The 13,033-nt window shown below is 36.7% G+C and overlaps 1 protein-coding gene across 2 annotated transcripts; it reads left to right on the top strand.

Annotated features, from left to right (window-relative positions):
• The first annotated feature begins 2,159 nt into the window (after window positions 1–2,159).
• On the top strand, window positions 2,160–11,283 carry pitx2 (paired-like homeodomain 2). 2 transcript variants are annotated; one of them, XM_056472618.1, is made up of 4 exons: window positions 2,160–2,543; window positions 4,811–4,879; window positions 9,053–9,252; window positions 10,066–11,283. In XM_056472618.1, exons 2-4 carry the CDS (start codon window positions 4,834–4,836, stop codon window positions 10,627–10,629), a joined length of 810 nt encoding a protein of 269 aa, XP_056328593.1. In that variant the 5' UTR covers window positions 2,160–2,543; window positions 4,811–4,833; the 3' UTR covers window positions 10,630–11,283. The 2 variants fall into 2 exon arrangements, with proteins under 2 accessions (XP_056328593.1, XP_056328592.1); XM_056472617.1 differs by lacking the exons at window positions 2,160–2,543; window positions 4,811–4,879 and adding an exon at window positions 7,370–8,353.
• The last annotated feature ends 1,750 nt before the right edge of the window (window positions 11,284–13,033 follow it).

The following is a 13,033-nucleotide window of genomic DNA, read 5'->3' on the forward strand; positions in this document are numbered from 1 at the left end:
CCAAAAATAATTTAGTTACTGAAATACTGAAATTTAGATCCTGATTTGAATAGGAATCTGACTGTCATTTTAACTAATTGGCTTCTGCTTGTACCATATATTGGCCAATTAAAGCATATTAAGGTCACTCAATTGTTCACCTTCACATTAACCTTGAAATTCACAATTTTTAATGCATCTCATATATAGTTATCATTAAAAATGATCAGATGCACAGCACATCGGTGTCTTATCCTGAAGAGGTCTGTGTGGTTGTAAAAAGTCTTTGAACAGAGTTTTGCTCGGGTCATTTCAGCCCACACATCAGAGCCCTGTACGATATTCTTTCAAGTGTCCTTCTACGACGCCAAAGATGACAACAGCGAATCGATAACGAGGCAGAAATGAAAAGAAGCCGCCGGTCTGCCCCCGAGGCATGAAGATCTTCGAACGACCCCTTTGTCTGAACTTAGGGCATTCCTTTGCAGGCTTTTTCAGCGTGAGAAAGCAAAGGCTCCAGCTGCTGCCAGATGAAGGTAAAAACGATGCAAGGACGCGTCTCTCCCACAGAACCGCTGTTCGGATGAGGCGGGTGATTCAATCAAAAGTAAATATAAATACGTGCTTTTCCGATACTTTAACGCACCTTAGGTTTATACAAAAATCCTCATGTCATTTAATTTGGATGTATAAAACGGATATTTGGATCTGCGCAGATTTAAGAGGTTTAGTCTATGTAGTATATTTGTATAGGGTTGTCAGATTACTTTTTGATTGATGATTGTTGATGTCTTTAAAACATTAGGGATGACTATCTAAAGAAAAGAATAAATGTGTTAAATTTGTTTAATAAATTTGTTAAACTATTTAAGTTATAATTGAAATCTTTAAAACATATTTATATACGGGATTTGGTCGGTAAATGTATAATATTATCCTACATATTGGTCCTTATTAAAACGATAAATAATGAAAAAAAAGCATTATTTAAGAATTATTAAATATTTTAGCATTATGAAGCAATAATTTGTGTACTGAAGTTAGGAACGTCAATATAGCGACAAGGCGCTTTTTTTTGCACCAAACAAAAAATGCGTTTTGTCTAATTTATTTCTATCGCGTAATGCAGCACATGATTTCCGTCAACGCGCAGAATTATGGACAAATGTGCATGTCATTTTTTAGGCTCTCAGGCCTATTAAAGCTGTTATAGAGAGACTGGGATATTCCAATACAGGCTTGGGAATTCCCCCATGGCCGAGCGCATTAATTACTTGCTTAATGGGTGTATGACCCACAATGTAAAAAACGGATTAGGCGCGTGAAACCTCCGTCCGGTCTGCTTTGCTCGTGTGAGATGCGGATGGAAATCAGTCCGGTGCACGCGGATCTTTAAAGATCATTTGCATCCAAGCCAGCTGTTCAATTCATCTCTAAACCTGACCGACACAGTTTGAGCACATACACTTTTCAACATGAGTTGCTATTTTAAATTAAAGCCATGTTTGATTTAAAAATCAATCGTCTAAACAAAATTAAATAAAACCAACCCTACCCATTTTGTTGTCAGCTGATGATTAACATCATATTTGCATATGGGCCTTCTCATATTTGAATAAAAGTATACAGAATGTCACAACTGATCGTATCCTAATAGACAAATTACAATGATTTTTAAATATTATTCTATTAATATTATTGTTGTTAACACGTTACGATATTAATAATTTTGTCTTTTGTTAGTCCCTCCAAACAAAATGTAAAAAAAGTGTAATGCAACATATATAGAGCAAATTAACAATGAAAAGGGAAGAGAGAATGTAACATTAACTTTAACCCACACTTATATTTAATATAATTTAAATTTAGGCTGTGTCTATAGGCATATTTGTTAGCATCTAATAACAGCGATCGGTTACTGGCAGCCAGTTACAAATAAAATGTCCTGATTTAATCCATATTTAGCCATGGCATTTATATGGTTCATCTGTTTGAATTTGTTCTTTGAATTAACGTATTACAGTGTTTCGATTGCTAATTTGTTATCTAATTTAGCCTACCGTTTCGCATCACAAAGTTCACCCCTTACACACACTCTACGTGTTGGTTGTGCATACAAACACACCCACTGTGGCACGCATGCACACGCACGCGCTTATACACACAAACTCTCACTCACGCCCACGCGCTGACAGTCAAAGCTCGTGAGAGGGGGAAATGCACCACTCTCTGCGTTTTTGCGCGGAAAAAAGTTCCAGTCGTGGAGGCTCTGCAGAAAATATGAGTTACTAAAGCAACTTGTTAGGTTGTAACTGAAAACACTCTGGGTTGAAGGTAGTATATTCCTGTTTTAGTGTTGCTTAAAAGAACCCAGAGATATCCCTTAACGTTCCCGTTGAGGAAGAAGAGGTTACGCTCCTTTTGGACCTGGCAGCAAGAGTTTATGTACCCGGACATCATCAAGGGCAAAGATAAACTTTTTCAGAGGTGTGGAATTTATATTTTTTAAAGAGAGAAAATCAAGACTGGCACGACTGCAAAGCACCGCTTTTCAACAACGCCTGGTAAGTGCACATGACACCCTATCTTGAATGTGAGATAATGCAAGTGAAGGAATTCGTTCCACCTCGGGGTTGCAAGCCATGGGTGAACTTCAGCTTTAGTGCAGTTAGATGGAGAGGCATGATAAGTGATGCTCTGGCAGGTCCCACCTTGACTTTGCAGTTGATAATAATATATCGTTAACACTGTGAGACAAACGGGACAAGGACAACTTTACAGTTAGAGCGTGTAATGTAAATTAACACTTGTATTATAAGCAGAGATAAATCATGCCAACGAAATTTGCTTTCAAAACTAACAAAAATTATTTAAACACAATATAAATGCTTTACAAATAATCGTGTAAAGTCCATTAAAGTAATATAATTTTGTATTAAGATTTGCATTTAAATATTTATTTATTTAAAAAGCATTCAAAGCCTAAGTATTGAATAATTATTATCTTCGGTTAGGCTAATGCAATTTACTTTCATTAAAAAATAAATATAAATTGACCATCTGAAGATAAGAACCTCTTGTCATATTGCAAAATATTTATTTAAAAACTACCATATTAGTTTAATAAATTAATACATTAATAATTAAAATTTCATTCACCTCAGCTGAAAAAACAGATAAGGTAACACAGGTAACACTAAAATACATCACATTATTAAGAAATCCGTATACACGCAAGACTCGGAGATAATCATGGTTCTATCCTTAATATTAAACGAACAGAATGACTCAATATCAAATTTTAAAGACAAAACGAAAACAAAACATTTTCTAAATATTTCCCCAATAAATCTCTAGAACGAATTTTAAAAATAAGTTATTATTGGTATAATGGCGAGTTCTGCTTTTGTTCTATTTAAATAGACTAAAATAAATTACTAATAGAAAAATATATTCCAAAAATCTACACACACATTTTGTATGCTTTCCTCTGTTGATGCGCTTTATCACTGAAATTGCGTTGATGGAGTAAAAAGATACAATTGTATTCTGTCAAATACAAGTGAAATACTGTGTCTTACCTTTTCTGTTTGAATGGAATGTTATTCACACATTTTATTTTGCCATTTGTATAAAATTCGCTAAAAAATACACAACTTTAAAGTTATCGAGTTTGATTTAGAGGCCTAAATCAAAACTGAACGGATGGCCTATAACGAACACACTCATAACGAAAACAAAACCTTCGCCATTTAGGTTACTCTGGTTGTAAATTTAGACATTTATGTAAAATAATTTAGTAATTTTGTACTAGTATCTCAAAATAATATTTAGAGCAATAACTTTCGACTTCACGCAAAATGCGCACTACTGCGTACATACAAAAAAGGCACAAATTTAATTTCCAGACTCTCAAGCCTTTGACTAAAGGCACAGATGCGAGGCAGGTGATATAAAGGGAGGGTTGAGGTAAAGCGTTGCATTCGGAGAGAGAAAAATGAAGAGGGGAAAACGGTTAACAGCAGGATTGCATGCAAATTTCCGACTGAAATTATCATAAGCAAACAGATGAAGCCTGGGCTAATAAAGGCCCATCTGTGTTACTTCATATCGGGTTAGTATAGAGCTGCGATAATGAATTTTGTAATATCCAACCGACAGACATCTCAATCAGACACTAATCCCCTGATTTTACCGCGGAATCACTCAACTTCTAGCGCTCAAACTGCTCTTTCTCACCCTGACACACACACACACACGGCGCACTGTCTCTCCTTTTTGTGCGTTGTTTTCATGCGCGTTTGGAGACACGAGTCTTAATTAGGAGCGACTCGAGCAAGCGCTAAGGGATTTCAAAACAAATGATGAGGAATGTGCTCATCCTATTGCAGACAGGAACTATCAATATATCACAATATATTTGAAATAAATCATCACTGAGTGGCCCATCCGGTCAGACACACATTTAAAATTAAAGGGTCCAATACAGGAGATTTTAAAGATCAGAAGAACCAATTGTGGTTCCCCAGAGAAACGTTGCTAAAAGAGACACTCTTTTTAGTGTGAAGAGTATTTAAAAAATACAAAGAAAATGTTCCGCTATTAAAAGCATTTTGTGGAACTGTAAGATTTCGTTTATGTTAAATGTTCCCCATTGAACATCAATGCCAATAAATAATGGTTTTTATGTTTATAAATTGGCAGTCATGTGTGAAATGTCCAACCAAATACACTCAAACAAAAGCTGGCCTACACTATTACTGCTGACATACACTGTATATTTGATACATATACCTAACAATTAAAATAAGCTTTTCTCTTTATTTAACAGGTACACAACATATAACCTACCAAATGGACTCCCATTGCCGCAAACTTGCATCAACGTGTGCTCAATTAGGTAAGATCTTGGTGAATGACACCCCCATCTCCTTACTAGGCCTCCAGAAAATATCTGGTTCTATTAATAAATTTGGTTGGATTCGTTTGGCGTATGCATAAAGTTATCTGAGGTAGAAAACGCACTTATAAAGGTGCAGCGTGAGTAAAACACCTTTGGTGTTTGATATGACGTCTCATTGGGAAAAGCGAAACCATTGGACGTTTATAGTCAAAGATGGACATCTGCTGGTAGGATAGGATCATACACGGGTAAGTAGAAAGGTCTTCGTAATGCCTCGAAACAGCTTCATCAGATGCATTTAGAGCTGTAAAGTCTTTGATTTTAAATGTTCTCTAAATTATCTTAAATTATCAGACAACATGCTTGGTTATAGCCTAAAATGTAGTCCGTTTGCACTGGAGTAATCACTTGGGTCCTCAATGAAATTAGTCCAACGTTCATCTCATCTTTCAAATTATCATGCTAACTAAAATACAGATTTACTTGAATAATAAATCAGTGTAATAGACGCGTAGCAAGTGTAAAAAACAAAACAATTAAATAAGCAGAACAATAAAAATATATTGAATAAACCGTTTCCTCTAGCGTTTTAAGAATTTGTCGCATCAGAACAATTTTAACAGAAACTCAGACAAAATTAAGGGCTAATAGACGGCTTATACGTGATGCGTGTACGGCTTCCGTATTATCTGTCATCTTCATTAAACTAATTAAAGCAAATAAGAATAAAGAACAAAATATTTAGTCGCATTAGTTTGTCGTTCTTTCATTATTTTCTGTTTCTCACTATGCTGATACACAATATAAAAGTGGAAAGTGAGCATCAAAATGCAAAGAGCAAAGTAAGGGGAAAAGGCATTCGAGACTTGATTACCGACAATCTCGTCTCTTGTGCGGTAATATATGCAACGCTTGTTAGATAGACTCGGGGGAAAAGTAAATGTGTAATGAAAGCCTCCTCGTGAGGAGGAATATACTAATGGAAGAATCTAATGTCCTCTTAATCCTATGGAAAAGGCTTTGTCGTCTCCCTTATATTGACTGAATTGGTAATTAATGGCTCTGTGGTGCGCCATGGCCAATAATCCACAGCAGGCAGTGAGAGCGCTCTGAAGCATTTTGAGGGTCCACAATAAATACAGAGCAATAATCTAGTCACTGCGTTTAACAAAAAAGTACTTGCGCCATTTTTCAATAGAATTTCTATGAGTAAAAAAAATGCCTAACACCTGTCATTCATATTAAGCACATTTTTTGTGGATTTAATCATGATATTGCAGTAATAGTTTGTGTTTTAGATAGTAGTAGACTCGATTTAGAAGCAATAAAAATAGATTCACTTGTGAACAGCGATAGACGTTTTACTTTCAAAAAGGCAGAAAAGATTTTCAATATTGTTCAGTGTCTAAGCGCTAATGCAATGAATACGAGGTCACATCCATATACAAAAGACCTGCACAAGATTTGGTGGTTCCATATATTCCCCATATACATTCATAACCAGTACTAAGAATGTGAGCTGAATCAATGTCATAGATAAGTCGGTCGGGTCGTTTTCATAAGCAGTTGAATACCCTTTCTTTTCTCACTTTCCCCCTTAATATAGACTTGCTTTTACAGGACACAAATAACAACAAAATAGATTTCTGTGGATCACCAAGATAAAATAAAATAATTTAATTATTAATTTAATTTTAACCACGAAAGCTTTAATTCAGCAGTTTTCAAGACTGAGATTGGTTTATCCACGTCTACTTTGTTTTGTTTTTTTCTATAATCACCCACTTTCTGTGATATTTTAATTCGAATAACCAAAAAAAATCCTATTCTAAGTAACGCAAACACATAACCTGTAAAAGTAACAATTCAAAATATAAATACACAATTTTATTTGAAAACGAAGACCGGGAAAATTATAAACAAAAGTTGTAATATAAATAAATGTTTGGCATTTAAATAAAATGAGCAGTTTTATATGATTGACATGTAAATGACGATGGCGATGTTTTGAAGTAACTTGACACAAGGTGAAGGAGCTGGAAGTCATTAAAGATGTCCATTTAAAATTCTTAAGCAAATGAGCGTCTTATCAGATTAAATGTAGCCTACTCAGTAAAAGAAAAGTTGGTGCTTTATCTCCCGCGAAATAATCACAGGCCGAAAGCGTACAATTACACCTCGCCAAAGTGCTTTCAATCCATATATTAAATTATATAAAATGAATTCAAGCCCGAATGAACTTAACTTTAACTTAAGTGTTTTTTTTCCTCATATGCGTTTATCCATTAGCCTTTGTTTATCAATTATAATTTAATTTTCATATGGGGCAGGTCACTTGAAAAGAAAGAAAGATAGAAAGAAAGAAAGAAAGAAAGAAAGAAAGAAAGAAAGAAAGAAAGACAAAAAAAAAACAAATACATTTAACACATTGCCAATTCAAGTTATTGAGTAATAATCCAATTAACATTCCCCCCAAAAAATGAAAGACAGAAAAGAAAAGATTTTCTTGTGCAGTTGTTTAGTCTGTGTTTCTTGTGCAGTATGGTGATATTGTTTTATTGACGGCAGAACACGTTAAATTTACAACGCTAATAATACGCTTTATTTTGTTAATACCTGCTGAGAAAACTGAACCCGGATTTTGAGCGCCAGGTGTACCATGATAAATGTTAAGGGATGTTATATCAAGTGAATGCACGGTTTCTTTATTTACATGTTTTTTAGAGATGTAGAAAAACATCTCAAACTGCACAGACTGCATTTTCTCATTTCTTGGGCCGTTTCATAGTCGGTTTGCCATAAAAGCTGACATGTATAGGGTCTAATGTTCCGTCAGATTCAGGGCGGAGTTTGTGACGTCAGGACGCATAGAGCAGCTCGGTTGGACGGATAGAGGGACAGCTGAAATGAAGAGCGAAGGCTGTGATGTGCAGGAGAGTGTGTGTGCAAGTGGATATAATATCACATACCTGTCCCTGTCACTCTGGCTCTCATTGCTGTCGGCTGAAACCGAGTATCTTTTTACCCAGACGAAACGAAAAAAAAATCTTTTAACACTGGGCTTATTTTATTATTTTTTTTCTTTATTATTAAAGCCGTTTCAGGAGTGTCGCTTTTAGTGGTTTAAATGAGAAAGGAGCACTGCCAACGCTTGCCGATACTTCACTGCTGGACACATTCGTTTCTTTCTTTCTTTTATTTATTTAACTTATTTATTTATCTGTATTTGTTACCTGCGCTAAGGAACTTAAAGCTGCTTGCGAGCCGTCCGTAAATCGCTTGTTTTATCCATGACCTCTATGAAGGATCCGTTGAGTTTGGACCACCATCACCACAATCACCACATTACCGGGAGTAAACACGCGCCGCTTTCGATGGCCTCTAGTCTGCAACCGCTTCAGCGGTCTGTGGACTCGAAACACAGGCTGGATGTGCACACGGTTTCAGACACCTCCAGTCCAGAATCCGTAGGTAAGACCTGAGGAGATTTTTAACTTGAGTGTTTTTGGTTTTGGTGTCAGTTATATTAAGTGTTCCTCTCCAGAAAGAAACATTTTAAAACTTCGCTCAGTGTGAAAACAGAGTAGGTTACAGCGCGAGCCTTGTAAATATATCAAGAGGTGGAACAGGCAGTTAGTTGATTCATAGGCTATTGAAATAGGCTACATAAGTCATGCCCTTTGACAGGACTTTATTTACTTAAATTGTTTGTGAAAATGTGGGCTTCACAAATGTTTACACTGTGGCAACTGCGTTTTGTATAGAATAGTGCAAACATTCCCAAACTACAATGTCACTGCTTTCGTATGATAAAAATGCATATTGCATTCATGTCGGCTAAAATATTTTCTAAATCTTGCATTAGCATTTGAACAGTGGGGTTTTGCCGGTATTGTTGGTTTTACCAGAAAAGGGATGTTATAATGTTAAAACAAGCGTTGTAATAAATATTATTAAGGAACATCATTCATTAAATTTCGCTTGTTAAATTGTTACCAGGGAACCAACTTGTTATGTTACCATGATGTCAAATATCTTCAATTAAATAAAAAGGAATTAGAGATTTGTCTCCCTCACACACACTTCTCTAATGTGTCAAAACCGTGCCTGAAGCTTGTTCCTCTGCAATTAAATATTTGTTTAAAAAGAGTGTTTCCTTTTGCATTTCAGAGAAAGAGAAGGGACAAAGTAAAAACGAAGATTCGACCGATGACCCGTCGAAAAAGAAGAGACAAAGGCGGCAACGAACGCATTTCACTAGCCAGCAGTTACAGGAACTGGAGGCCACTTTTCAGAGGAATCGCTATCCGGACATGTCGACTAGAGAGGAAATCGCCGTTTGGACAAATTTAACAGAGGCCAGAGTCCGAGTAAGTTTGATAAATAAAATTACAAGGAAATAATATGTGATATAACCCTAAATATTTATAAAGATTTTATTTTTGTAATCTATTACTCACTGTTAAAATTCAACATAGCCTATTAGCTCTATGCTGAATGAACCGTAAAATAGTTTTAATGCATATTTTATATATCCACTTACAAAAAAAAAAAAAATTATATTTCTAAAATATTTTTTTGCGTAGTTCTATGTGTAATACATGTAAATATTTTTGCTCACACATCGACTTTTTAGCTAGCCTAATATGCAGGCGCTGCATTATATGCTTGCTATTTTCATAACATTAATTGGGTCGCATGCTAAATATGATTTTGTTTAATCATTTAAATAAAACATATGTCATTGTTTGTTAGGAGGCTAATTATAGGTGAGTCAAATTGTTTGCAATTAACACGAAATAAAGACTGACGCCCTAACGATGACAGACTTTAATGGAGTCACACAGTCGCCTTTTAAGAGGTGTAAAGCTTTTATTTTGTGATTGTCATTCTCGTGTTGTATATACTTAGGGTTAGAGTGTCTCCGCCTGCTTGGCGAGAATACACATTTAAAGCGTCGGGCGCTAAAAGACTGAATGTGTATTGGGATTCCCGGGATCAGACAAGATTCCGGGTGACTGATAAAAAGTGACTTAATTAGGGAACCTAACTGAGTTTGACACCACCACCCATATCAGCTATCTACCTAAAACAAACGGAGCAGTCCGTGTTGTTCTAACTCGATGACAGTCATACACTGCCTTAGATGGACTAATTATAATTCTTTTCTACAATTGTTGCAGGTGTGGTTTAAAAATCGACGGGCAAAATGGAGAAAGAGGGAGAGGAACCAACAGGCAGAGCTGTGTAAAAACGGGTTCGGCCCTCAATTCAACGGACTTATGCAGCCCTACGATGACATGTATCCCAGCTATACGTACAACAACTGGGCTGCAAAGGGACTCACGTCGGCCTCTCTGTCTACCAAAAGCTTCCCCTTTTTCAATTCCATGAATGTCAATCCGCTGTCGTCCCAAACCATGTTCTCTCCACCTAACTCTATCTCTTCAATGAGCATGTCCTCCAGTATGGTTCCGTCTGCTGTCACCGGTGTACCAGGATCAAGTTTAAACAGCCTCAATAACTTGAATAACCTCAGCAACCCCTCTCTAAATTCGGGGGTTCCCACGCCGGCGTGCCCTTACGCCCCACCGACGCCTCCGTATGTTTACCGGGACACTTGTAACTCCAGTCTTGCCAGTCTGAGACTGAAAGCCAAGCAACACTCGAGTTTTGGATACGCGAGCGTGCAGAATCCGGCCTCCAATCTCAGCGCCTGCCAGTACGCAGTGGATAGACCGGTGTAAGAGACGACTGTAGAATTTACAATCCCGAATCCCAGGAACGAGAGACTACACTTTTTGTTTCAAGGGCACTAGAAGAATAAACCACTGAAACGCATCCAATCCTGTGATGGAATGTCAAGCGGGAACGGAAGGCAAAGGCACCATTGCTAATAAGATTTGTTCTCTACTCTAGCAAGTGTACACTAGCCAGTGAAGAGATTAGGATACCACAATATTTAACAAAAAACTCATTTATTTTGACGTTTCAATTTTGGACAGTAATTGACTGAACGGTTGTATATAGGCTATACATATATCTTAATATCATCTCCAATTTGTAGAGGCGAAAGCTCTAACTCTTAAGCATTTTCAAGAATTCAGTTTGACACAGCATGTGGTAAACTTACAGGAATCATGTCTTGCTTGCGATCAAGGGAATGTACATACTAAACGCACCAGTCGTGTGTGATATTATAAATTTATTATTAAATGTCTGTGTGAATATAGATCTAGAATAGCCACCCTGGGTAATAATACGCAAATGTTTCTGCGAAATGAACTTGGTTTTTGCTCTGTGTATAATATTTGGTACGGAATTTTTGTTTCGTTTTTCAACATCCCAAAAATAAACTATTGTGTTTTATTTAATGGAAGTAAATATATTGTTCTAAAACATTTCATAACGTTTTCTTCACAATTATTGAATTCAGTTATTTATGGTTGTATGTGGAACACAATTGTGGTATTTCTACGGTTTATAAAGACTAAGGGGGAAGGAAAAAGTATCTAATACACATCAGCATGAGTCCGGTGAAGAGGGCGAGATGTCCCGAGCAGATTAGGAGTCGAATATACAAGACTGACTAGAGGCTGGGCCTCCAGTGATCAGCGACGCTTGAAATGACATCGCAATAAGATCAGGGCAGGATGGACCACACATCACTGGACCATCTGCCAGCTGAACTCCTTTAAAAAAATAAATATTAAGTGATACATGATTGTCCGGTTTTAAGCTCATCAGATCGTGTGCAAGTTGAAAACAAAGCTCGTGTGTCATATGAATTATGGATTACTTAGAATAATATATAAACTGCCAACCCACTGTGCAAACAAAACTGTGCATTTTTAGCAGAATCGCAGTGGGCGCGTGTAATTACAAGTGATCGCGACACTGAGTGTCAATTGACTGTCTGTTTGTAAACAAAGAAATCTCACAGCGTCAAATTACTGTATGAAAACCGCTTTAAAATAAGAGTTAAGAGGATTAAGGGAAATGTGTCGTGCCCTAATAGAATATGACTGCGTTTGTGACTGGGACAGTTACTTACCTCCAGCTCAATAATAACTTACTGTCTTTCTCGGAAAATATGTATACTGCACTATTGTTAGCCACCCTCTGTTATCCATCATTAACTGCGCTTAAGTATAGCGAATAAAGTACTTTATAGAACGGACAATCACATTCATTGAAAGCCAATCAAAACAAAGACAGGCATGCAACATAGACAGGCGTTTTTATGAGTGTGATTCTATCCATGAAATTCATGTCACAGCGCGTACAGAACAGGATGAGTGAAGAACATTTACTTTGAGTAGTGTGGTTGAAACAACACAAGCATGCTGTTAAACATGAATACTCTCATATAGTGATGATTAATGAAGCAGACAGAACAAGGGTGGAGAAACTGTAAAACTGAATGCTACTATTACATTTATTCGAAATAATAGCGTACTGTTGTTGAATGAATACTAAAACGCCTTCGCTAATTTATATCATCTCCATTAAAACAACAAATGCTTATCTAAAATCCACAGATCGTAAATCATCCGTTTTCAGGTGTACATGCTCCTGCTTCTCCCAGTGAAGAGCTCTCAATCTAACCAGGCCTAAATTATTCATTCCCTGCAACATGACGGTCTGGTCCCAATACACATCTCAATAAACACTGTGAGCGGGGGGCCCACGGGAGCAATACATAGCAGATTCAGAGAGGAACCCTTCATTCGGCCTAAACACAGCCGGGAAAGCTGTTCCCTCAATTTTCTAGAGGACTGCAGAAAGGTAAGGCATTTTAATGCGCATTATCAGCAGAAAACTAAAAACATGTCCTTGCATGACGAAGAGAAGCGCCAAAAGTTTACAAGCATACGTAACTCGAGTTTTCTTTACGCTAAAGGCTTTCACGCAGTTTTGTCTGGCCAACCTCTTGGTTATTTTATAAACAGAGCTGGAACAAGGGTACTTCAGTTATCACTTCTATTTCTTCACCTTAAATGTTTTAAAATGTTCAATCATATATGCACTGAGGTGGAAAATTTCTTCAATTTCGCCTTGAATTGATTTGTTCGATATATGAAAAGAATATAGATCTACGTAAGCATTATGAGAATTTGATAACTTGGTTTTATGTTATGCGTGTTGTGG

The sequence above is a fragment of the Danio aesculapii genome, chromosome 14 (genome assembly GCF_903798145.1).
Source record: "Danio aesculapii chromosome 14, fDanAes4.1, whole genome shotgun sequence".
NCBI lineage: Eukaryota > Metazoa > Chordata > Actinopteri > Cypriniformes > Danionidae > Danio > Danio aesculapii.

Bases quoted from the DNA above. Each gene is read 5' to 3' on its own strand.
- pitx2 (XM_056472617.1), top strand. From the start codon at position 8,173: ATGACCTCTATGAAGGATCCGTTGAGTTTGGACCACCATCACCACAAT. The intron at 8,354-9,052 runs GTAAGACCTGAG...TTTGCATTTCAG, and splicing joins CTCCAGTCCAGAATCCGTAG to AGAAAGAGAAGGGACAAAGT. The intron at 9,253-10,065 runs GTAAGTTTGATA...CAATTGTTGCAG, and splicing joins TAACAGAGGCCAGAGTCCGA to GTGTGGTTTAAAAATCGACG.